The sequence below is a fragment of the Ictalurus punctatus genome, chromosome 5 (genome assembly GCF_001660625.3).
Source record: "Ictalurus punctatus breed USDA103 chromosome 5, Coco_2.0, whole genome shotgun sequence".
Classification (NCBI taxonomy): domain Eukaryota; kingdom Metazoa; phylum Chordata; class Actinopteri; order Siluriformes; family Ictaluridae; genus Ictalurus; species Ictalurus punctatus.
In genome coordinates this window covers 23,700,340-23,726,820 of record NC_030420.2, presented here as the reverse complement: position 1 = coordinate 23,726,820, position 26,481 = coordinate 23,700,340, and the positions used below count along the sequence as shown (strand labels likewise).

At 38.9% G+C, this 26,481-nt stretch overlaps 1 protein-coding gene and 1 long non-coding RNA gene across 3 annotated transcripts in view; one reads left to right on the top strand and one right to left on the bottom strand.

Annotated features, from left to right (window-relative positions):
• Window positions 1–297: 297 nt before the first annotated feature.
• LOC108265730 (uncharacterized) lies at window positions 298–5,000 on the top strand. Its single transcript, XR_001812741.3, has 3 exons — window positions 298–617; window positions 2,025–2,111; window positions 3,201–5,000. It is a non-coding gene; the product is annotated as an uncharacterized LOC108265730 (long non-coding RNA).
• Window positions 5,001–9,853: 4,853 nt separating this feature from the next.
• Window positions 9,854–26,481, bottom strand: part of faf1 (Fas (TNFRSF6) associated factor 1) — a 75,767-nt gene continuing 59,139 nt past the window's right edge. For both annotated transcript variants that reach the window (XM_017468366.3, XM_017468368.3), the window contains exons 17-20: window positions 24,610–24,690; window positions 24,440–24,517; window positions 19,099–19,314; window positions 9,854–11,327 (exon numbers count right to left, since the gene is read on the bottom strand). In XM_017468366.3, the coding sequence (XP_017323855.1) occupies window positions 11,244–11,327; window positions 19,099–19,314; window positions 24,440–24,517; window positions 24,610–24,690 (459 nt within the window). In that variant the 3' untranslated portion in view covers window positions 9,854–11,243. The remainder of the gene's footprint in view (window positions 11,328–19,098; window positions 19,315–24,439; window positions 24,518–24,609; window positions 24,691–26,481) is intronic.

The window sequence follows — 26,481 nt, the reverse complement described above, 5'->3', positions numbered from 1 at the left end:
CAGCTAAAGAAATACAGCAGAAGATCGATCATTAACGAGCCGAGGAAGTTGATTAAATGTGAGCTGAGCTTGTTCTCCCTGCTCCAGCGTGAGACACTAACTTCCTCGCGAGATCGCCAGTGGATACAGATCCCTCTCTCTCTCTATTGTTGCTCTCCTACGTTTTCATTAGACAAATTTGACAACAATGTGGCGCCTGTCATTGGCTAAAGGAGGACGGAGCAATCTGATTGGCTTGTCTGTTTTTCAACTGTGTCCACCTGCGTCCTTTTCTCAAATAACAAGCATCACGCAGAGCAAAGATATAAAACTTTTATGACAGAAATGTCAATACCACTAAACAGGACAGAAAAAAAAAGAAATCAGGGCAGAAAAAAATCAGAAAATTTTATTTTGCCGCATGTACACATCAATAAATATCACAATTTATAACTTTTCCTCCACTAGAGGAAAAAGAAACTAAGTCTAATCCTAACTCATAATATTAAGATTTTCAAACAGAAACCACGAGCGATTTTTTAATTTAAATTAAACAAAGACGATTTAAAAAAAGAAAAAAGAAGGAAAAAAAAAAGAATTACTCGAAGACCCGACAGCTAATGACGTCAGAGAATAAGGTAAGTTGCAGGCTTTTTTTTTGTTGTTTGAAATTGCTATCTCATATTCTGTTTAATTCAGTACGTTTTGCTAGGTACGGTACATCAATGACAACAGTACCATTTTCATATTAAAATTAAACCATATGAAGTTGCACTTACAATTTGCCCAATATTTCTTTAAAATATATTTAACAAGGCACTTTACCGGCACAATTTACCATACTATTTTTAAAGATGTCGTCTGTATTTTTTTTTTTTAAAGATTGTATATATAATATATTTTACGACACCCTTTAATCTTATAATATATTATATAATATATAATGAAATATAGATATAGACATGTTTTATTCAATAGCCGTATGTTTTGTTATTCTGTCACCCTTTAATTTAAATTGCCTAATTGTGACTGCAGCTTTTATCTTCGGTTATTCTGTTATTTCTATGTTGTGAATATACTGACATGACAGTGATATCATTTGCGTAATTTGTGGTTTATTGTGACAAATATTCCTGCTAAGTGTCATACCAACCCTAAAGCCGCAAGCACAGCTGACTGCACATCGATCAACGGCTTCACCCACTTATTATTATTATTATTATTAGCCTATTATGATGATGATGATGATGATGATGATGATGATGATGATGATGATTGTTGTTGTTTCATAAATTCCCTATTACAATAAATACAATAAAATGTAATAAATACGACAGAATATAATAGTAAAAATAAACAAGTTATAATGTGGGGGAAATACTGTAAATTACAAATGGGGATTATCAGAATTAATCGTTTTTACTGTTAGTCTTTTTTTGTAATCGAGAAATTAAATATCAGGTTAAATAATCACATAACACTAATAAATAAAATTATACAATAAATCATAAAATATCTACATTGTGATACAATTTTCGTCAAGTGTAAATTCACCTGAATAATAAATGCAAGGAAAGGTTTGTTTTTAAATTATGGCTTCAATTCAGGTATTGAAATGAATATATTCATAGTCCAATAAATCTTCAGCTTCTATGAATTTATCGAAAATTCAATTACACATGCATTATTTAAAAAAAGAAAATCATATATATTTTTGGACTCTAGACATTTTATCTAACATACAATTGAAAAGGTCCTGATGTAATCTGTAGCGTATGTGTAAGCCGAACATAGTTTGTGCTTTTGATTATTTGAAGCATATGATATGCAGCACCGCTCCCTTTAACACACTGACGATGCAGAAAGAAAAACGGTCACCCCTAGCCATGCTCAGTGTCAGAAATTTCTCCAACCACTCCCATCTTATTTTGCTTGGCGATAATGCCTTTTAATTTTTATTTACAGAAATATAGAGAGAATGTTTGTGGTTTGCATTCATGAAAGCTGTTTCATAGCATCTTTTCCACTTGTGTATGTTTTTAAAGCCTGAGCTGGATTCTGCACAGTGCTCCACAGTTTCTGCGCTCCCCTGCGCCTCCACTCGCTTCTCTGTGTTTACATACGGAATCACAGTAAGCAAATGCCATCTGTCCCACCGCCACTCTCATCCACACCTTTAATTACTGAACCAGCACCACTAATAGAGACGATATTAAACTAAATCTTTTTGACATTCAAAGTAATTATCTCGGCAGCTCTCTCGCAAGGCTGAAAATAGCCATCCGAAGAAGCAATTCGGTGCTCATTACAAAAACCGCACGTAGGTGCTAACTGTTAAATTGAGTCTGCCTCACTGGCAAACTGGGGGCAGATCTGTTTACAAACACTTATTTACACAACAAGAGTGAGTATGTATGTATTACATAGCCTACATAAAGGTTAGGGAAAGGGAACATTCTCATAGAACAAAGGTTAACCTGACCCTTAATTTAAAATTATTGGCTACATTTTTATTTATGAATGTAGTTATATAACATTTTTACATTTTTATACTTAATTTATTGCATTTATTTGGAACACCACTGCAGATCCCTTCCAGGTTGTAACTGCATTGTTCCGAATGAATATAGAAAATATACGAATGTACGAAGATATTTATTTCTGTATGTTTGTATGCCACTTTTGGCTTAATCAAATGTAAACTCATAAGTAGATTATTTTTTAACAACCTTCGGTTAATGAAAACCTACAAAATGTAGGCCTAAGCGTAGAAATAAATAGAATTTAGATAATTAATGTTTTTTAGATTTCAACAGAGTACAGACAAGTATGCACTGTTGTAGGGTTCTACACAGAACCTTTAAGAGAGACGACCAAAGAACCCATAACAGTTGTACATTTTCTTAGAGGGTGTGTGTGTGTGTGTGTGTGTGTGTGTGTGTATAAGAGTCCGACTTATACGGACTACTTCAAAACTCTGAACTGAATGGGTATCTTTGAATTCCAATTAAATGCCCCCGGGGCAATTAAAAGTGACTGTGAGCACTTAAGAAATTCAACATTCTTTCAAACAGTTCATCAGACCTGTGCATCAAAAACCCATACAGGCCTTTCATCGCCTTTAGAAACTCCACAGATGACTGAGTTTTACACCTTTTTGAAAGCGGCACAAAAGGGATGCTTGACCCAACATATGTAACAGCATGTCTCTGTTCCTCTAGTACCCCGGCGAGCTTTTGTGGCGACCTTTCTCACCGCCGCTGGCCGGCCCGAGCACGCCTGGAGCTGCATTGCCTCCCGGGAACTCCTGCTGAAACGGTGAGAGTGTGCGAAGCGCAGCAGAGGTTAGAGTAGCAGATCCAGGGGGTACAAGAAAAACCGGTGCGCATTTACACGCTTCATCTCATCACCAAGTCCTCATTAGGTTGTTAACCTCTTGTTCACAAGAAAAAAAAGCTGCCGCTCCGCTCAAGCCTCTCACCCGAGCTCAGGCATCCCCCTCGAGGCACAGCACACAGCCATTAAAACTGCGCAAAATAAGCCTTTACAATGGATAACAGTTAAAGAGCGTGCAAGTTCTCTTTTCCCATATTTTATTCAAAGTTTAAAAAACACATTCAAGAAATGAGCAGATCATTTGCTCTTCTCAATGTTTTTTTTTTTTTTTTCAATTACATTATAATAATCGGGCCTATGTGATGTAAACAGCATGATCTAAAAGATTTACTTTAAACACCTACTGACCAGCTTAAACGCAGCACTGCACATTTCAGTGCTCTGTACAGTTGTAGAGTCTTGAGTGATCCTATGATGGCATTTTGAAAGCTTACTAAATTAGCAGCAAGAAAGCTGCGCGCCCGCGTGCGCGCGTTTCAGGTACCAGCCAATTAAAACTGTCCAGTCCTCCACATCTGCCTCCCATTACAAAGCGAACCGAACAGAAAAGAAGGAGCCCGGTGAAAGAACGCTCATTGAGATCACAGATGGACTATAGGTTTTTGCTAGAAATTTGAGAAACACCATTGTCCTCAAATCCAAACTCAATGTGTTCCTGCACAATGGCTGCGGCTTTGAGCTCTGCCGACTCAATTGCCCTTGTTTTTTAAACTTGAAGTGTTCAGCACAAAGACTGGCCTCCTAAATGTCACAACCGCTCCGAGTGGGGCTCCGCTGCGCGATTCGCTCAAAAAAGGGAAAAGAACACAATTATGAAGCAATAATTACTCTGCATCAGTTCGCACGCCACTGCGTCCATTCAAACCTCTTTAGCCCTATTTAATGCTTTATCCACGCCGCCATAATCCGAATACCACAGCTTGATTTTTTTCCCCCTTTCCTTCCGTAGAATTTTCTCCTGAGATGAGATTGGGAAAGGGAACTGCGAGAAACTGCAAGAACTAAAGTTTCAACAGCTATCATTTCAAAGCATATGTTTAGTAGATTATATAAAGACGTCATCCAAAGGTAAAAACACAACCTGTCAGTGAAATGATCCAAAGGGCCGAATAATAATAAGCTATAATAATAATAATAACAAACCCGCTTGACGTCACAGTGTATTAGGTTCACACTAAAAGATTTGTTATTCATTGATTTCAGTATTGTTTATTTTACGTGCATGTATTATGTTATAGATTCATACCGGTTTTTTTGTTTTGTTTTGTTTTTAAATCTGGTACTTTTTTTTTAAAGGAATATCTCAGAAAATGTTAACACACCGAAAAAGTATTGTACCCCATTATTGAAATTATACCTCTTAATTAATTAATAATGAACCACGTTTTTCTGGTTTCAGGTGGACTCACGAACAAAATGTGACTTGAGTCGTTTGTATAAAACACTAACTTTTTTTTATTTCATGAGATGTCGGTCTGGCTATCTGATTAACTGAATCAGGCGTGCTAAATTAGGCGTTAAGATAGTAAATAGAAGAGACTTAAGTGAATAAAACTGCTATTAAGTTAGGGCGTTTTTATATGATGATACACAAGAAATAAATAGCCTATTTAAAAAAAATTTGTGTTGGCAATGGATAAATGTAAAATATTTATTGATACTTTAAAAAATAATCGTATTGCTTTCATACTTGTTAGCTTTAAGCATTTTGCAAAATACAAAAATAAATAAAAGACAATAAATAAAATACAATAGTCCGTTTCAGCTCAAAACTATAAATAGGCTAATAATTGCATGTAGCATTTTTTTGGGATAGAAAAATATTTTTAACTTATTGACAGGATTTAGTAAAAGATCTCTGAAGTAGCTGTAGAGTGCTTTATGTACGTTAAAGTATTATGAAAACGTTGGCTAATAAAATGGGAATCATGTGAACTTTTCCATTATAGGCCTAAATATTTGTGCGTTAATACCGTATACCACATAATGTGAAACTTAGTATGCAGGACAGGGTTAGATTGTCTATGCTTAATCTCAAATTCACCGTTTCCCTGAGGCAAAGCATTTTGTTTTATATCCTAATAGTTTTTTTTTGGTTATTTTTAAGACGAGTTTGGTTGAACACAGATTAAATATTTATTCTGATTTAATAAGGTGCAATGTGTAAAAGCATGTGTAATTTGAGGGAGGGGATTTTTCAGGAAGAGGAGCGTAGTGCTGCATAGTGTGCACCATGGGTAAGTTAATTATTAGACTTTTAAAAATTTTAATAAAAATTATAATGAAAAAAATACTGCAGGAATGTGTCTAAAATATATGTGATATGTTTTATTATTATGTTGTTTTAAAGATGAAAGAAAATAGTATATTTCTCAATATTACCCTGGGACATTATTATAGCTACAGTAGGCTATTTGGCAGCTGGAATGACTGCAGTGTTCATAGGTTTAACTGTAATAAATCAATCAATAACCACAGAATATGGTTACTCTACAGCACGGAGGAATCTTCTATTTAACTCTGTTGTTAATTTGTGATTCAATTTGCATTTTAATGTTACCGTAGTAGAGTTGTTAAATATCATCGCTTCTATAATTTTTTTAAAGCCATTGAATTATGTTTATTTTTGTATTTTAAGCAGTTTAACCATCTGATGACACACATCATGGCCTTTTTTTGTATTGGGTTTTTTCAATTATTGTTAAATAAAGCTTTTTGATGTATTCAGTTACAACATAATATTAAAAGTTGTGTGTTTTTCATACTAGCATGGTGTTGCCATGAGACGGCCAAAATTGGATAGGGTAAAACGAAACATACAAACAAACAATATAATATGTTATTTTTATGTTAACAGACCTGATGCCTAAAAACTGTTTTAAAAATATCAGAAGAACGACACATAGGACAGGCTACATATTGAGATTTGTATATATATATATATATATATATATATATATATATATATATATATATATATATATATATATATATATATATATATATATATATATATATATATATATATATGCGCATGCTACATAGGCCTATAGCTAATCCATATAATCAGCCCATGTCCGACAAGAGATAAGATTGTCCGATCTAACTGGACTGTGACTGGACAGAAGAACGAAATCTGCTTTTGTTTTTTAACGTAGATTTTTTTTAATGGCACAAGGCGACAGAAAAAGTCGTAGAGCAATGGACTGCTTTGTGCTCGGCTGTTTAAGCTGCATAGATTCAGTTTCTTTGAGGGTCTTTGAGAGCCAGCACGTCTGAGAAAGTAAACTTTGAGTGACCCGCCAGGTTAGTTTAGTCTGGGATTTTAGCATGGCGGCCATGCGCGATGCTGTGGGATCAGGAAGCCGCTTCAAAGGGGGGGTGCATGCGTTAGGAACTGTGTTCTCCCACCGAGGGCCAGCATTCTTGACCCTTAAAGACTGTTTAAACATTATTGAACGCTTCCCCTTTGTCATCGGAGCATCGCGCCGACACCCGAGTTAGCAGCTCAGTACGTGCTGCATAAAGGAAGCTGTAGTGTGAGACACAACCTCCTGGTCCAAGTAGTGGGCGGGGCCTCTGTATGATTGACAGACGCCTGTTCTTTGGTGCTGATTGAGATGTGGAAGGGTTTGACTGCTGATCACTTATAATATGGAAAAGAAGATTAAAGGTCACCAGAGTTCAAAGACTGTTTCTCCATAGCTTGAAGGGGCTTCTTGTTCAGCCATTGTGGTTAAGAAGGCAAATAGTTCACACAGTGTAAATAAGTTTTACTTGATATTGATCGCTAAAATGTGAAACTAGAGCAGGTTGTTCATCTTATTGTGTTAGTTGGCTGATAGCTCTGTCTTAGCTCTAAACGATAAACAGAAGAGGCACAAGATGCATTTGCAACAGTTTTATTAGCAAACTGTCTCAAAGTTGTTTGGCTTTGCAAAAAGTGGTCCAATTATTGTACTTCTAGCCTTCCACTGCAATTTATTTATTTTTTAAACTTAAATTGTGAAAGATTCCTTGCTACTAATAAGATCACATTAGTCGAAGCAAACAGTGAAAAGTGTTTACTGAAACCATATTGAAAATGTATGCATATTGTTCTAATCAATCATGGTGATCATATATGCGCAATAAAAGGTTTAGGTCTGTGATATGGGATTTAACATCATTAAAGTATTTGAACAATTTTATGTTTAATTCTGCCTTAATGGTTTTTAACACATCATTAAAAAGTAGATTGTGGCTTTTAAACACCAAGCTTATTATTAGAGGTGTGGAAATATCTGGTCTCTTTTCACTTTGCTCAAAACACACCCTCCCTCCCACTTTCCCACTGTGAATAAAAAAGACAAGTTGGATCAAGTTGAAAGTAACATCATCACTCTATCCCATTATCAGTACTTCCGACCAACCCATTAAGGCTAGTTGTGTCTGTACAAAGCACACGTCTGTGCACATTAGTGAAACACTCAGTGATTGAAACAGTAATATCACACATCACAGGAGCTGCACAATCAGAATTAGTGCCTCAGGTTAAAAGAGTTACCTGTCATTTCTGCACCAGTAAGCATCAGTGATACTTCATCTTGACAAGCAGTGTAGCTTACATGCCAACGCCTTTTGCTCGGCACGCAGACATGATACTCGGACACAGACTCGGACTCCATGTGAACCAGCTCACAGGACTAACCAAGCAAAAGCAGGGCGAATGAGTTCAAACTTAGCTTTTGTTATTTTCAGCATATTTGAGCAAGCAAAAATTCACAACGCATGCTGAAAAACTCAATAACCACTTTTCAGTAAAGAAAAAACATATTTGGAGTGGTCCTCATGCTTTTTGTCCTATAGAGTATCAGAAAGGTCTAGTATCAGGATCTCTTCTCAGCCCCTGACTTGGTGAGATTTTGGCTTCTAATACTGATAGAATGAACAGTCTAATACATTCACAGATCATTTATAATCTTAAACCCAATGTAATTTTTGAGTTTGTCTTGCTGACCTTTTAAAAGAAATATTGAGATATGGAACACTGGTTTTGAGTCATGAGAGTGATTGAGGGAATGTATGAAGGATTGAGACCTGAGAAGTAAGGTAAAAGGTAAGGTAGAAGACTGACACAGTGAACAAATGTTGAAATTCTTTGCATGAGAACTAAGAGTGGTGTTGAGGCAACTCTGGAATGAGATAGACATCAGGAAGAAAGGTTTAAGAAAGTTCTTCTCAATGATGATACTGCAAAATGGCCACTGAAAAATCCTGATTATATAAAAAAAAAAAGGACTAAATCTAAAACTAAAAAGTTATAGGTTATAACCGAAAATTGGTCTCGGTTGCTCTACACTAATCAACAAAGCATTTTGCCACACACTACACAGTTACATGTGTATTTTCCTCTTTGAAAACATTTTTTTCACAAGTCATGCAAAAGTACTGGCACCCTTGATGAAGATGAACATATAAGATATTTAAAATAAAGGACATATATGATCAAGTCAATATGTAATGATAAAGAGCTCCATGAGAGAAATGCTCTTCTGAAAATCAAGAGTAAGGGAATCTCGTGTTTTTAAAAAATAAATAAATAAATAAATAAAATCAGATTTTCAATGAATTTTGGAATTTTAATTCAAATGTATTTTAAGAAAAAGCTTTGTAGCAGTTCCTGAGTTCAGGTTTCACTGTGGTCTAAAAATGTGTTTGATCCCAAATATATGTCATCTATCACCACTGTTGAAAGACATTTAAAAAAATTATTGTCGAGTTGCCTGATAAATTACCAAACAAGAGCCCAGGAGCATGTTGCCTTACCTGGTGAGGGATCTGATTTTAACAATCCACAGGAAAGTGTTAGAAAATGTAATATCTGGTCAGATATTTGGTGTTCACCAATTTTCAACAGGGCTACATCATGACATCCACTTCAACAGACTGTTAGTTGCCTGAAGAAAGCCTTTATTGACAGTTACAAATAAACTAAAGTACCTTGATTGCCTAAATGCCACTGGGACTTTGGCTGAAAGGTTGTAAAATAACATCAAAACTGAACTCCTTTTAAAAAAAATAAAATAAAAATAAATCACACTGGTACACAAAACAATTGGTTTACAATAAATACATTACAATACATGTGTTTTCCTCATATTGTGAAGTGCAGCTTATTCTTACCCACCATTTTTGTTCATCTTTATCAAGAGTGTCAATAATTATGGCCCTCACTGTATGAAACATTCCTTGTAAAATAGCTCCACTGTGTAAGAAGGAGCATGCAGGCTACATTACATTTTAGAACATTTACTGAAGCGTGTGTTGCATGCTAAACAGAAGCATCACCACACACAAGCTAATGTGCAGAATTCCCAAACATGTTTCCCCAACCTCTCTAAGCTCCACACAAGGTCGTTGAGACTGGCTGAGGACTAGCACTCCATTTCTCTCACTCAAACTTCTTCGATTTGGTTGTGCGATGAACGGCGCTGCAGATGGTGCAGTAAGCTTTTAATCTCAGAGCTGAACAGGGAAAATTAGCCTTTGTGGCAGATAATAGACAGAAGTCTGGAAATACACAGCTGAAAAACAAGACAATGAATCAATTTTATCCAACCATTTGTTTGACTTTCATATGGGCATATCGGTCTAAACCCTCCAGCATTACTGCAAAAAATATATATAAGCAAAACTCATTTTAGTTATTCCCAATGACAGATCAGTGCAGTCACTGCAATTACAGGTCATATATATAAAACAAAGCCTCCATTCCAGGTTCTGCCTTATATGAGAACTTAATGTCTTTTTTAAAAAACAGACGTATTTTTCAAAAGAAAAATATTGATGCCTAGACTTGATGAACCAGAAAACTTGCACCTGTGAAGATAGAAGTCACTGCAAATAGAAATATATTATTTCCTGCTAGCAAATCACAAGCCTGTTCAAAATACAACAAAAGAACTTCAAAGATTTCACTTTGCTCATTTCCCAAGTGACACTATTAGATCCTAAGGTCACTGCGTAACTTATGATTGGAATCAAGTTACACAAATGACCATAAGCTAAGGCACAATAAACGTCCCGAATTCTTTGCACAAGTTCAGCCACAGATGGCCCCTCAGTGCATACCTTGTTAATTTGATTGAAAGGAAGCAACATTTTTTCCGCATGTCCAAAATCCAAATTAATGGCGATCTCTAGACTCTTTTATTGTTACCAAATCCCACAGTGCCATTAAAAAAAATAAGCACCATGAAATTGACATGTTCGTATGTACATTTTATAATGTATACAACTAAAACTAATACAGCATCAAACCTAAAACGGGGAGGGAGAAAATTGACCATGAATGTTCTGGGTTTTTTTTTTAAGGAGTTGAGAACATAGCTTTTCATCAGTAAAGAGGAGATGCAGATAGCCGACACTCCATAGGGCTTTGCCAAAGAGCAAGAGAACCAATAGTGTGGGGGGAAAAAAAAAAGAAATAGTCCAGAGTTCTTAACGAAATATCTATTTGCTTGTCACATACCACCATGTTTGGGTATTTTATTTATTTAATTATTTGTTTGTTTGCACAAATCAGGTCTAAAAAGCAGCCATAGTGGATCGTCCTCACCTGTGATGGCATTCTGAGTCTCCACGACTGGTTTGTTTTTTTTTTCTTTTTTTTTGTTACCTTTTCATTGGGTGGAGAAAAACATGACAGTTCTGTGTGTGAGTGAGTGTCACTATCTCTGTGCTTGTGAAAGCTTCAGTGTGAATCATAACAAACACTCATTATTCATGTACAACGTACTGTGAGTGTGTTTGCGTGTGGCTGCTCTCTGTGGACACCATGCTAAAGTTCTTCATTGTTTGTGTGATTTGTCCAAGTGCAGTCGGTCCTACTCTTTGGCCTCCAGAAAGAGGGTCTCTTGAGGGAAGAGTTTGGCTTCCAGCAACGTCCATGCCGGGTCTAACTGAGTTATCTGGTGAGAAGGAGAGAAAACACATAAACTACTGCAATAAAGACAGTCATTCAACAATATTGTAAAATGTCAAGTATGAACAAATAAAGTAAATATCCATTAATCGTGCAGTGGTCATCTTCTTACGTTAGTAGGGACTACTTCTCTCTTAAATGTCAAATGTATGTGTAGGTGACTGCCTGCTGTGTGTGGGCTATGGTGTGCACTGTGTGGGGTCTGTGTCTATGAAACCATGAACCAGAGTCACAGTAATCTGATCACATCACCATGAGCACTGAGTGTCCCCTTTCCCTCAGAGATAGACCATGTTTGTTATTACACATGCTACACATGCACCAATCCAAAACACAAACACAGCCAGATTGAGGGGGAGGGGGGCATGTGGTGGACCTATAACGGTTTATCCCATGCTAACCTACATGACAGCAACACTATAGTGGGGTGCCATGAAAACAGGGCAAGAGAGTCTGAAGAAACATACTGATTTCTCAGAACCAGATCTGAAAGAGAGGGTGAGAGAGAGTCGTGAGTTGATTGTAGTGAGCTAATAGCGTGAGGTTCTCGTGTTACATAGGGCCTGTGTTCACACCTGTGTGTCCCAAACTGTGCGGTCACTGAGAGCTCATCACAGGGCATTAACTGCAGCCTGATTAAGACCTCTATTCCAAGCTCAGCAGACCTCCTAGTCTTACCCCCAACTAGCAATTAACACAGTGGCCTCACAGTGGCAAGAACATGCAGTGAGCAGTAAGCCACGCAAAACCTAATTCTGTACTTTCAGTGTTACAGTTCAGAGTCATAAAGCATCACAGCAGAACCATCAAGGACACCCTGAAGCATATGAAAAGCTTTTTGTTTACCTGACCACAATAATGTACTATATTACTAATATAGAGCAATATCACACCACAGACTTCTATGCTGAATGTAACTAGGCAAGAAATACTTTTGAAATTGAAATGTTTCTCAATTTACTCTGCAACTGTATACCTGTTTATAAAGGGCAAGAATTTCAATGTTTTCCTGTACTGATTAAAGAGTGGAAAACCTGTTTACCCAGTGTTGACACTGGCAGCTATTTTTCACCTTAGCTACAAATTACATAGCTAACATAACACATGCAAAATCCTGCTAAAAATGAAAAGGTCTTGCCCACTATGACCACAAATCATAAATGTATTACTGATAAAAGTAAAAAAAAAAAAAAATCTGTGAAGGCATCAATTGACTACGTTTACATGCACACACAACTAGCCATCGATATTCCTGTATTTATCTGAATTTGGCTATATTCTAATTAATACCTTGAGGCACCTTGAGGCGGACAGGCTACAACAGCAGAAGACCATATTGGGTTCTGCTTGAGTCAGCCAAGAACAGGAAACTGAGGCTACAGTGGGCACAGACTCTCCAAAACTGGAAGCTGAAGACTGGAACATGTCGCCTGGTCTGATGATCTCGATTTGAGCTGCGACATGCAGATGGTGGGGTCAGAAGTTGGAGTTAAAAGCATGGATCCATGGTTGTGGTGGTGTAAGGACGTGAACAGTGTTTTCTCAGCATACATTGGACCGTTTAAGACCGATCAAACATCATTTGAATGCCAAAGCATATCGGGGTGGTGTTGTACATCCCTTCACGGCTACAATTTACCCATCTTAAAATGGTTACATCCAGCACGATAATGCGACATGTCACGACGCACTTCAAACTGGTTCCATGAGTTCCGTGTACTTCAATGTGCATCCCTGAATTTAATAGAGTTTTGGGATGTGGTAGAATTAATGTGCAGCTGACAAATCTGCAGCAATTATGTGATGCATTCACATCAACATGGACCAGAATCTCAAATAAATTCCTTGTGGGATCCATGTCAAGAAGAATTGAGGCTGTTCTGAGAGCAAAGTGGGGTCCTACCCAGAATTAGTATGGTCCTTTATTTAAAAAAACAAAAACAAAAAACAAAACAAAACAAAAAATGCACCCAGTGAGAACAGATTTATTTTTATGCAACACTGAAGCAAAATAGTAAAAAGTAGTTCTGCTTCATGCTTTAAAAAAAAAAGTTCTTTATGTGTTGTTTGGAATGTTTTCTGAAGAAGAAACCTTGTGTAGTGTTTCTATAGAAATTCACCCAGAGAGATAGATAGACATTTTTTGCCTCTCAGAGTTTACACGCTTTCTACAAGAATATGTATTTTATGCACAACTTTACTGACTGATCCAAGAATTGGTTTCTCAGTACAGGGAAATATATCAAAATGTTTGTCCATTATAATCAACTGCACGCACACACACAAACACACACTCATTTGTTTTCTGAACAGCAGTAAAAAGAGTCATATCAAGGTGTCTTATTAAGACAGGGTTGCAAGCCCTCTGACAGAGATGCTGTTCCGCACAGCCCTGATGGTTGTCGGGAAGATCAGAGAGGCTCCCCAGCAGCTTGTGTCTCTCAGGGGACTCAAGTGAAGGTACACCAATAACAGCACATTTGCTTTGTTGCCCCCAAAAGTCATCTGAGTGTGTGATAGCTGCCCTTTGTTCCTGAGCATGACCTGAGGGTGCAGTGCGACACGGGGAGGAGGTGGCACTCGACAGCAGGAGAAGGGTGAGACAACACCAGCACAGGCTGGCAAAGGGGGAGAGAGAAGGATATACGAGAGAGAGAGGAGAGATAGATGGGCAAGATGGCACTGCAAAAAAAAACAAAAAACAAAAAAACCTAACCAACCCACCATTCCACACTTTCTCTCCCTCCTCCTGCGTCCACTTCACAAATACTGCCTATGTAAATGAACCTGAAATGCTGCTATAACACCCCAGCATCAGGTAGAAGCAAATGAGGGTACAGGGTGGCACAGGTGTGGCTGTGTTTTGATGACTGTTGTGTTTAAGAGAGGGAAAAAAAGAGAGAGAAACAAGGTGTCACTCTATGGCAGGAGACAGATGCCATGGGTGATTGTTTACATTGGTATCCAATTAACAGACCATAAGAGCAGAAGCATCTGTCAACAAACAAAGCTGTTGCTTTCCTCCCCTCTACGTGTCTCGCTTTCTTCATCTCCCTCTCTCCTCATCACTTGTTTGTTTCTCCAGAACCTTCTGCTTGCCCTTCACCAATTATATTAGACTATTCTAGGTAACAATGCTCATAGCACGGTAATACACACACACACACAGACAGACAGACAGACAGACAGACAGACAGAGCGAGCGAGCGAGCGAGCGAGCGAGCGAGCGAGCAAACATATGAAGTGAGCTCATTTCAAGATGGACTGACTCATTTCTCTGTAATCCTGTGAAGGGTTATTAAAAGGAAAGAAGTGGCTGTGTGAGTGAGAAGAGTCTTGCATGACTGCTGGCTGTTTTCTTTAGGCTCTGATGATGTTCATGGCAGGTAATCCGCCTAAACCTTTAACAAACTCATCCTGAACGGCCCCACACAGGCCAACAAAAACAAGACAGACAGCCACCCAGGTGACCCAATAGGCTGAGAGAAACAGCAAGACAGAGCTAAAGAGAGAAATAAAAAAAGAAAGACAGAGGATTTGACTTATGCCAGGTACAGCTGCAATCAAAATTATTCAACCCCAACTGCAAACCAGGTTTATTGTCAAAATTTGACAATAGCTGTTTGCAATGAACAAATCAAACAAAAGCTATTGAAATAGTTCAACACAACGAATGCTTTGTGTGGTTCCTCCAAATTCAACTGAAAATGCAACTTACAATGATTTCTCCAGTTTCTCCAGTCCTCACAACAGCACAAATATGCAAAACAGGTGTTGTCTCAAGCACACTTCATGCAACTAATCAAGGGCTTCATTAGGTGCACCAAGTGTGCTTGAGGTGGAACACTTGAAATACCTGAACTGGCTAGGGGAAGAAAATGTATGAAATACCTGGATGGGACAGAAAAAGGAAGCTATCAACTGCTGCAACCAGATTCCTGAGAAGGCAGGTTGTGAAAAATCCTCGAGTGACAGCAAAAAGACCTGCAGCAAGACTTGGTGGCAACAGGCACTGAGGTTTCAGTAAGCACAGTAAGGCGCGTACTAAATGCAGAAGGTTTCCGTGCCAGAACTCTGAGACATACACTCTACTGACCCAAAAGGACAAGAAAATTCGGCTCAAAATCCTATAAATAAGCCACAGAAGTTTTGGGATTCTGTTCTGTGGAGCGATGAAACAAAACTGGAACTTTTCGGCACGATGGAGGAAGAAGAATGAAGAAAGAACAGTCTGTCCACAGTTAAGCATGGTGGTGGCTCTGTGATGCTTTGGGGCTGCTTTCCATCCTCTGGCACTGGAAAACTGCAACATGTGGAAGGCAAGACGGATTCATTGAAATATCAGGAAGTCCTAAGAGAAAACGTCATGCCATCTGTGAGGAAGTTGAAGCTTGGGTGTCATTGGACCTTCTAACATGACAATGATCCCAACAATACCTCGGAGTCCACCAACGCTTGGTTGCTGAAGTCGTCCTGGAAGATTCTACAGGGCCATCACAGTCACCTGACTTGAACCCCGTAGAAAATCTCTGGTGGGATTTGAAGAAGGCGGTTGCAGCACGCAAACCCAAGAATATTACTGAACTGGAGGCCATTGCTCAGAGGAATGGGCTAGGATTCCTCAGGAACACTGCCAGAAGCCATGCATCTCATTTGCAGCATGTCATGACAGCAAAAGGGTGCTCTACTAAGTACTAAAGATGCTTGTCATGAAGGTGTTGAATAATCTTGAAACTGGAGAAGTTGAATTTTCAGTTGAATTTGGGGAAACCCCTTGAAGCATTCGTTGTGTCCGTCATAACTATTTCAAATACTTTTGTTTGATTTGTTCATTGCAAACAGCTGAAAGTCTGTAAATTTTGACAATAAACCTGATTTGCAATGGAGGTTGAAAAATTTTGATTGCAACTGTACGTCAGTAGTAAAAGATTGGGTTATAAGTGCACATATGCTGATTCCTACAGAGTCCAATTTACACAGACAGAGTTTAATTAGGTTCAGCCCTGCTGGAGCTAATTCAGTCCTGCTAATTTTACTGTATAGGCTGTGAAAAAGAGGTTTAATGAAGGCTGTATCTAGAATCTAAACACTGGTGTTAAAAAAAAAATCCATCAAATAATAAATGAGCATGAATATTTGTTTTATGGAGAAAGTCAAACAATACACTTTTATTTTCCAGCAGTGACGTCGCTTACGTGAGGCAGAAACAGGATTGACTACCATCATCCTCAGCTGCCAAAGTGGCAAAATTAATTTCAGTAAAAGAATGTTTACGGATTACCCTGGAACAAACTAATTAAAATCACAATACGGCTCTTTCACAATAAAGCAGGTGGATGTTATGAAGACGAGTCTACAGAGCAGCCTGAGTAAAAAACAAACTAAATTAGAATGGCACAGTTGAAGTGCACAAAACATTTAAACTAAATTAACAATGAACTCAGCAGCTGAGCTCTCAGTGATGTAATTCTGGCTTTGTTTAACTCTGCATCACCACTTCAAAAGGCAGTCAGATAAATATTGCAGTTCATTAGTCCGAATCAAAAGAATTGGCCCATACACTGCAAGGAGTCAGGGGAAAATAAACAGTGCATGGGCAATAAACTGGCTTCGAAACGGGGCAAAACGTGCAGCTGAAACAACGCGTTTGTAATGAAGCCATTTAGGGCCCTTCACCATTAATTAAAATCCAATAGCCAGGTCTGACTTAGCACCGTGTTGTGAAGTGTTTATTTGGCCAATTAGGAAAGCAGTGGGGGATCATTATCAGGCTGCAGGAGGGTAGCAAGGGTGTTAGCGTTAGCTGAAGTTGGTGCACGGCTGAAGCGGGGGTCACAGGCAAGAGAACAGGCAAGAGAACTTGTTCCCTGGCAGAGTGCACAGCCCTGCCTCCTGGCTAGCCTTTAGCACGGCTGCAAGAGAGGCTCTACACATCATAGGCGAAGGGCCAATCTAAACACACAAACAAAACTGCACGCCAACATCAGAGACGCCAAACTTAAAACACACATTGAGTCGTCCTGGGATGGCTTCACTTTCAGACAGCGACCACAGCTGCTAAAGAGGAGGCGAGCCTGAGGAGAACCTTTCAAACCGCCATTACAGAAGTCGTCAAAAATTGATTAACTTATACCGATTCCCAACATCACCCTAGATCACTGTGCCATGGTATTGAAGACAATATGAATAGTGTGTGACAGCCTATGGAACTCTGGCACTGCATTAAAGAGGATATGAATAGATGGAGAATGCAGAAGCTAGTGCTAATCCCTCCTCTAGCTCTCCCCCAACGAAGGCAGGTGCTCAAAGAGAAGGAAAGAACAAACAGGACCTGACAAAGGACAAGCTCCAATGCCGCAAGGATGGATAGAGAAACAACAGCGTTCGGGTACTAGGTTCTTCCCCCATCACAGACCCCATCTCTGTTTGTTCACTCACTTATTGCTGGCAATTAGCTCGGGGTTTTTGGGTGTGGAGCCGAGAAAGAGAAAGAGGGTGAGATGAAGTTTGTGAAACATTTGTGCTGAATTACAAACGCAATAGTGCTGCAAGCTCTAATCCTGAGGGAAGGATAGGGAGTCTGTGGAAGAGATGATTTTAATTACAGCAAGGAGAACTAGAGAGAGGGAGAGAGAGGAGGAGGATTAAACTTGGGCACTGTGTTCACAGTGGAAAATACTGCCAGTCTTTTCCACTCTCAACTCTGTAAACTCACTCCAATGCTGGATACACTTTTCACCACACACAGCTCTACTCTGGTTCCTAAACATAAAGCTCATGTGATCCATGAAGTGCTGGTTTAGCTTATTTATATACATATTTGCTCGTGGTATATGTATATTTATACAAGTCTTTGGCAATAGTGTTAATATTTTGCAATATGATACTGCATGTGCCTAATGAGAGTGTTTACGTGTGCTCTTATTTCTTTCCATGTATGTGTGTGGGTTTTTTTTTTTTTGCGGGGACCATCCTCCAGGTCCCCATGGGCTCAGATGGCATGCTGTCTGGGCAGGCCTGCACACTTCTCCTGATTAATGGAAAGCCCATTTCTGTTTCCATGCTGTTAATTAGTCAGGTCGTTAAGGGCAGTGCTTGTTATCTACCTGCCGCAGAGCAAGCACACCCAGCTCTCTAATGACCATGCGGTAGAAAAACCGACTCACACAAGAGAAATGTGCTGACTGTATCCTAAGTAGCCAGTGTGCTTTCCTGCATCAAACACCCTAATTAATATTCTGAAAATGATGCATGTACTTCTGGATAGATGTATAAAAAAAGAAATAAAAAAAGATGAAAATACTAATTAGTGACGCACAGATTTTAATTAACGTGCAGGTGTGTGAGTATTTGTAGAGTCCTATAGTAGAGAAAACACATGCCCGAGCGTGCGCACACAAACACTAAGGGATTAAAGTCGAGCAACAAACTCTAGCCACATGGCGGAATTAACTAGCCAATTATACACTCTATTTTTCCTGCTGAGCTGTAACACTCACACACAATGACCCACACACACAAGCGCGCGCGCACGCGCACACACACACACACACACACACACACACACACACACACACACACACACACACACAATCTAGTGTCTGTACTTTAATTACTGCCCCAGAGATGGACAAGAATTCCAAGAATTAAAAGTCACCTTTTAATATCAACATCAAGAATAGAAAATCTGTTAAGGGTGAAGGAGGACTTATGGCTGGAGAGCGATGGTGTGTCTGCGTGCGTGTATGCAGACTCACGTTTCTACGGGGGAAAGTGGTGAGCAGTTTGAACTCATCTGATGGATAGCCTTTGGAGGCCACAAAGTCAAAAAGGACCTGGAGCTTGCAACTGCCAAGGAAACGCCTCTCCAAGAACTCTCCGCTGGGCGTCCGGATACGCAGTTTACTGATTGGTTCTCCGGTTTCCTCCTTGGGCTCTGGCGGTAAGGTCTGCTCCAGTGAAAGACGGATGGCCTGGAGATTGGCATTAAGACAGGAAATCTCGATTACTATATGATCAAATATTGCTGCAAAATTATCAAAAATAAAGTCATATAAAATAACACTCTCAAAGGTGAGTCTGCTTTATTACATACATCATTATGATTTAAACATGGTTATTTAGAGCACACGCTTCATCTGGAATGTATAATATGCAATATATTCAGATTGAAAGGGGCAAGTTAAGTCAGAAAGCAGAATTGTAGAAATTGAAAACACTAAATAAAGATGAGAGGAAATGTGATAGAGAGAATGGAGGAGGTGTGTAGTTGGGTCTCCTGTGGCTTGAAGCAGGACCTTTGCTCGCTGGGGATTTTCACCTCCAGCTTGTTGTTCCTGTTGTGACACTGGGTAGCATATGCTGTGACAACATGCGCCGCCTTTATTTACCCACCGTAATGCAATTATATTTCATCAAAGTGTACAACAGTAGCTCATTAGCAGCTGCAGGCTTTGTGTTGTGCGCGTGCCGGCCCTGCTCCCTCAGGTAGTGGCCCGCGTGGTAAGGGCTCTTTAGGGGGCGAGCAGTATCCCTCCCTGGACCTAACCCTCAGCATATGTGTGTGTGTGTGTGTGTGTGTGTGTGTGTGTGTGTGTGTGTGTGTGTGTGTCTGTGTCCGTCCACCCAACCTTGCACACAAAGAGCACTTCGGAGCATCTCTTTCAATGCACAAAACAAACAGAGCATATCTGTGTGTGTTTGTGTAGCACCTGACATAAGGCAGAATAACGACATCACCACTCCCCTCTTCTTTTTCCTTCTTTCATCCACATCGGACACAAAAGACTCCGAATCACAGACAGCATTTCCCCTCTCTCTTGCCCTACAATGTTTGCCTCAATCCATTGTCACTGCACATATGCAGCAAGGGGGCCGCAGTGTGCATTTGTGTGTGTCTGTGTGTGTGTGTGTGTGTGTGTGTGTGTGTGTGTGTGTGTGTGTGTGTGTGTGTGTGTGTGTGTGTATGAGCGCTGGCAAGTTTGGAGAGACTCCAGGTGGAGAGCATCATGCTGCTTTTGTTTATTCATGCACAATGTCAGAAAAATGAAGCATTAAGGTAGCCAGAATGTGCTCACACACAAAAACACAGTGCCTAGAAGCAGCTGCTGCCCACTACACGCTACGCAGACTCCCTTTAATATCTTCCATCTTTATCCCTGGCACCAGAGATAACCCGAGCAGCAGAGAAACAGATTCTAGTACGGCTGGTTTATTTCCATTTGAAGTGATGCACGTTAAATGTACACAGGAGTAGTCTTGGAGCATGTGTGAGTTGACAAGCAGGATTATTATGTCACATGAACGAGGCCCAGAACGGCGAAGTAGGACTGTGCGATTAATCGAAGATTCGAGGTCAACCGCTGACGATTATGAAAACAAAACAAAAAAAAATCGAGATAAAAACGATTAATATGGCACATTCCCTTTCACAATGTTCTCGTTTTGTCTTTTTTAAAAACCGCATGACATTTTTCTTTACAGCGGTGCGTTTTCACCCCTCCCTAAAAGGCCAAACTCAATCCCTGCCAGGCTGTGGCATTTTTAGTTCAGCTCGAGCCAAGATGACTGAAAGAGAGCCCTTGGTCGACAAGAACGCTTAAACCATTTCAGCCGTTTGGAAACAATTTGGTTTCAAGGAGTCCGATGTGGAACAAAAAGAAATAATGTTTGGTATCATTGGGCTCATTTCCTCTAGTGTCATGACAGCTGGTCTAAATACAGTCATTTCCTTTCTAGAGCTCACTAATAGTGAGAAATTACAGGCTGATCTAAACCAGAGGACAGAATTTCAATGGCTAAGGAAGTTTAAAGTTCATTTCTGGTGATGCGATTCGCTGAAATGCGTCACATGACGTGCTCCACTAGCTTACAAGAAAGACATCAATACAGTAGAAAGAGATGCGGAAAAATGCAGAAATTTCGTGCACAAGCATAAAAAAATGAATGCAAGTAGCTAATGATCTAATTTGTTTGACATACATATACACACACACACACACACACACACACACACACACACACACATATATATATATATATATATATATATATATATATATATATATATATATATATATATATATATATATATAAAAATTTGCTTTACATATTTTTTTCAGTTGAAAAATACAATAAAATGGTTTTTTTTGGTTTTTTTTAAACAGTTAATGAGTAATCATGCTTAATAATCGTGATTTCAATATTGACCGAAATAATTGTGATTATGATTTTTTTTTTCCCATAATCAAGCAGCCCTACGATGAAGAACAGAAAAAACGAATACATGCGATTTCAACCATTTCACAGTCCAGGGATTTCGCATTAAAAGGTATGAAACTGATGGCACATGTGCGTGACCACACAATATTTCACAAAACTGGCAGAGAATAAATAACTACTGCAGGTGCTGGGTGCAGGTGATTTTTATCTGTGTGTGCACGTGTGTGTGTTTCCTCTGTGGTGTGCACTGTAGTGAGTCTCTTAGGGTTCATTACAGACAGCAGGTGAGCAGCCTTAAAAAGCCGCTCTCTCTCATTAAACCGCATGCACACATATACACACACAAACGAAAAATGACCTGCCACAATTACTCCAGTACCATCTTTGTCTACATGCTTTATACATTAAAAGCTTAATCGAAAAAGGTTCTAAAATCGAGCTAATGCAAGCCATTGTGCGGTATCATATATCTGAAAATACACTGTTGCTTACAAGGAGTTGAATACACCATGGCAATAGAGGGAGCACTGAATGTAAAAGAAAAAGAGAGACTGAACTGGACTAAGCTAATTATAAGTCTTTGTGAAAGCCTGTTTAACTAATGTGACAAATCATCTCATATAGCAGGTTCACATCGGCGGACAACACGCTTTATATTACTGAGTAAACAGACAATAAGCAGGCCATGGGGAGGGCCAGGAAGTCTGGGTTATCAGCTTTCCCTTTAAACTCAAGTCTGCTTTGTGTGTGAGTGAGTGTTGTGCTGCCATTGTGCAGCAGGGATTTAATATGAACCTGTGTGTTGTGCATTTCAATTCACTAAAGGGACAATAACATTTGTGTGTGCCACAAACAGTAGAATGGTGGCTTTCTTGGTCTGTACGAGCTGCTTTTCCGGCCACAAGCAATTGCCTGAAAATCCTTTTTAGTCCCGGCTTTAATACGTACATTTGAATGCTACTATCTTTAAAAGGAATGTAAACAACCGGAGAATCATATACATTTATACATATAGAGAATATGCTGTCACAGTATATCCAGCCCTCTGTAGAAATATTTTACATTACATTTGTCAGAAATTTAAATTATCCAAATATGTCACTGAGTTGGCATGCACCCATCATACACAATCCACTTGAGAAAAAAGCACAGATTGTATGTCACAGCCAGGAATTCTATAAATGGATGGTAACAATCTTATTTCATGTACTGCTGTGTATTACCGTATACAGACAGGTGACAAAGGGGAAAAAAACTTGTATTTCTGTAGCTGTAATGCTGTAGCCTGGCCTGCAGTATCTACTGCTATTATCTAGACTTCACAGCAGACCCATAGAATGGTACATGTAGCGATGGTACATGTTCCAGATGCACTGCTGTAAAATCGACGACTATCTGCTGCATTTGAATCAGACCCAAATCTCGAAATTGATCACTTTGCATATAGACCTGTGAATATGTTGAAAAAAGGAAAGTTGATGGAGCGTGAAGATAAGAAAGATGGGTGACTAATGTACATTCTTAGCAAAGATAAGCCTGCGTGAGTTCTTCTTAATTCTCTTTAAAAAGAGAAAGAAAGAAAATTATATATATGTGTATATATATATATATATATATATATATATGTGTGTATATATATATATATATATATATATATATATATATATATATATATATATATATATATATATATATATATATATACATACACATACATACACACACACACACATATATATATATATATATATATATATATATATATATATATATATATATATATATATATATATATATATATATATATATACACACACACACACACTCAATTTTTTTCAATATTATATATATATCATCTATAATGTAAATTTGACAACTCTGCTTTAGAGATAAGTGACTGAACACCTTTATTCTATTATGAAACTTATTCTGAGGAGATACAGATGGAGATTGCTCTTTTCTAAGATGACAATGCCACCATTCATAGGACATGAGGGTTCACCAAATGACTTGATGTGGATGAAAATTATGTGAATCATATGCTAGGGCCTTCAGAGGCACTGGTTCTAAACACAATTGTACACATATTGGCAATTATGAAGCAGTGTGTTAGACGTCACACTCCACCACCATCACCAGTTGAGGAAATACATTTAGGAAGAATGGTGTTTATTCCTCCAGTATGGTTCCAGATCATCTATGCCAAGGTGCACTCAAGATGTTGTGGCAGTTTATGGTGGCCAAAAACCTTACTAATACATTTGAATTTAAAGAATTCTTAATTATGTATTTTTATCTAAACTGTACTAAATCAGTTATTTAAACACAGACATTGTCTTATGCTTAATCTTGAATGGGCCAAAATTAAACCTAACCATGGCATGCTATTTCTTCTGTGGTGGTAGACATGTGCATCTGGACTAGCATCTTGCTGGACCCAGTGGAGAAAGGTGTGACTTCAGCGGTCAGAAATAAATCTCAATCTTACTACTTTCTTTAATTAGCCACCCTCTTGTATTCTGTCAGCTTGAACCTTTTGAGGTTCATTAATTTACAAGGTTAAAGTTCACCTAGACGGTGAACTCAGCACAATGCGCAATTAACACTGCTAACAGAAGTGAATTACTCCTCAACAGCTCCGGGTGCACAGAAAAGTACCCACTCTGCAGAAGGAAACAAAAAGGGTCCTGGAACTATGACCTCAGTACTAAATTCAACATTGTTAGAAGAACCTTTAAAGTTTCTCAAATCATTCTTGGGTGAATCCACGATTAAACCATGCTTAACGGGTACTGCACGGTCTACCTTACTACATAGTAATACAATCTAGAGCTTAGCTCTAAGGACAGTAACTGAAAATATGAAGCCAGTCCTTACCTCCCGTTCCTCTTCCTGCTCTTTCCTGATTCGTTCTTGACGTACTTGTTCCGCCTCTTCTCGCTCCTGTGCTTCTCTCTGTGAAAAGGTCAAATTCATGGATTCTTATAACTTACACCATTATATAACCACTTTCAGATAAAATGTGTTTTGTAGCTGCATTCACAAACCTTTTTGCGATCAGCCTCTAATGACAAGCGATATGCTTCGTCCTGCTCTCGCTTCACCATTTCTCTAGCTTCACGCTCATCCTGTGATGAGAAAGTGGGACTGTTATTTCAAACTAGACAAATTACAAGAATTCATAATTGTTCATGTCAAGACATCACTCACAAAACCATTCCTGATGGCAGAACACATCCGAGCAATAAATTATACCCGAGGTACAAGACAGGAATCAATGGGACCCTTTCATGTACGAAGCAGCATTGTGTGGTTGTACTGCTCACAATAGCGAAAACATCTGAGTGACAAACTGAAAAACTGAGGACGACTGAAAGAGTATCATATGGGTTCCACGACATACACTAGTGGGCCCTTTTATTCTATTGTGTGCGTGTGTCTATTGGAAAGATTCCTGTTTGTTAGAGGCCACCCAGCTGTGTGTCGGCCTGCTGAGTTGTAAAGAAGTGGAAACTCTACTGTTGCCTTCGTGTGGTCAAGCCCCTGCCATTGTTTCTGGGCTCATGAAAAGCTGGTAGGTTGGTTCTTCAAGCCCGACCTTGTGGTGATATGTGAAAGAGTGCGGCTACAGAGGACTGAGGAGGAGGAAGGGAGCATGCTGGGTGATCAAAGACCGGGCCAATACATCCCGAAGTTTTACTAAGATAGGGGACCATGGCATGTGTGGGTCATTTTTTTCCCTTGGTCAATTCAGTAGGGCAGGAGATCACGTCATGAAGTAGATACGGCATGTTAAAGGAGCTTTTTAGTGAGCCAGTAATTAAAAAATGTGCCATTGACAGTCTCAATAAATAAAAAATCCAGTGTTTTGTAGAAAGTCAGTTTCTAAAAAGGAGACTCCATATACAACTTTTCCTTTCAATCATGTGTGATAACCTATGATGCAAAGCTAGTGGAAAATTCCCAAATCAAATGCTCTCACAAAGACTACAGTGGCAACAATTGGAATGGGTATGTGCCTTGTATCACATAATAAGCTCTATTAATTGGTGCAATGGACATTATGGTATAACATGCAGTCTAATTTGTGTGTGTGTGTCATTCTGTTTCAGGTCCCACCCATCAACACGTCAAGCCAACTACCTGTACACTCCTACTATTTTCAATTTCAGAGTTCTCATCAATGTTGCAAAATACCATGTATTTGCATCATTCTCATAACCATCAACACGTCAAACAAACCTACCTGTTCTCAACTCCTTCTCTTAATTTCCCAGTTGTCATTCCCTTAAAAGATACAACATACACTAAACACCACTAGAACATTGCTTGTGAAGTGTGTGTGTTTTGACTGCCATGATTGTTCCTTTTACCAGATTTAGAGAATTCACTTTCTCTTCAGGTTAAGAAAACAATTCTTCAGCTGCGAATTGCACTGTACTGGTTTTAATGTTTTAGTACATCTCTTCAAATATAAATGTTGCTTCTTTTAATCACACAGACATGTGCATGCCTCACTCATATTCACACAATGAAATGCAGGAATGCAGCTGTGATTTTGGCAGGTAAGTGGGTGCTGTCTGGTTATGTTAGCTGGCACTGTTTGCAAAAGTCTGCGTGTGCCTGTGTGTGTGTGTGTGTGTGAGAAAAGGCTAGACATAAGCTCGACATCCTGAGTCAGCTGAGCACCACGTTACTCATACACACCCATACAAATATCTATCAGTAGTTGCTTTTTCCATTTCAAAATACGTGTATATCGATGTTTTACAACTTTTATTAATTTTACGTACTGGTAAAAGCTGTACTTCAACTCTTCTGGAATGAAGAGTTAGTCCCAAGCAAAACTGTCAGACTGCAAATGTCATCAGTTCACACCCAGTGCACTTCAGAGTTCAACTCCCAGCTGAAGCTGGACT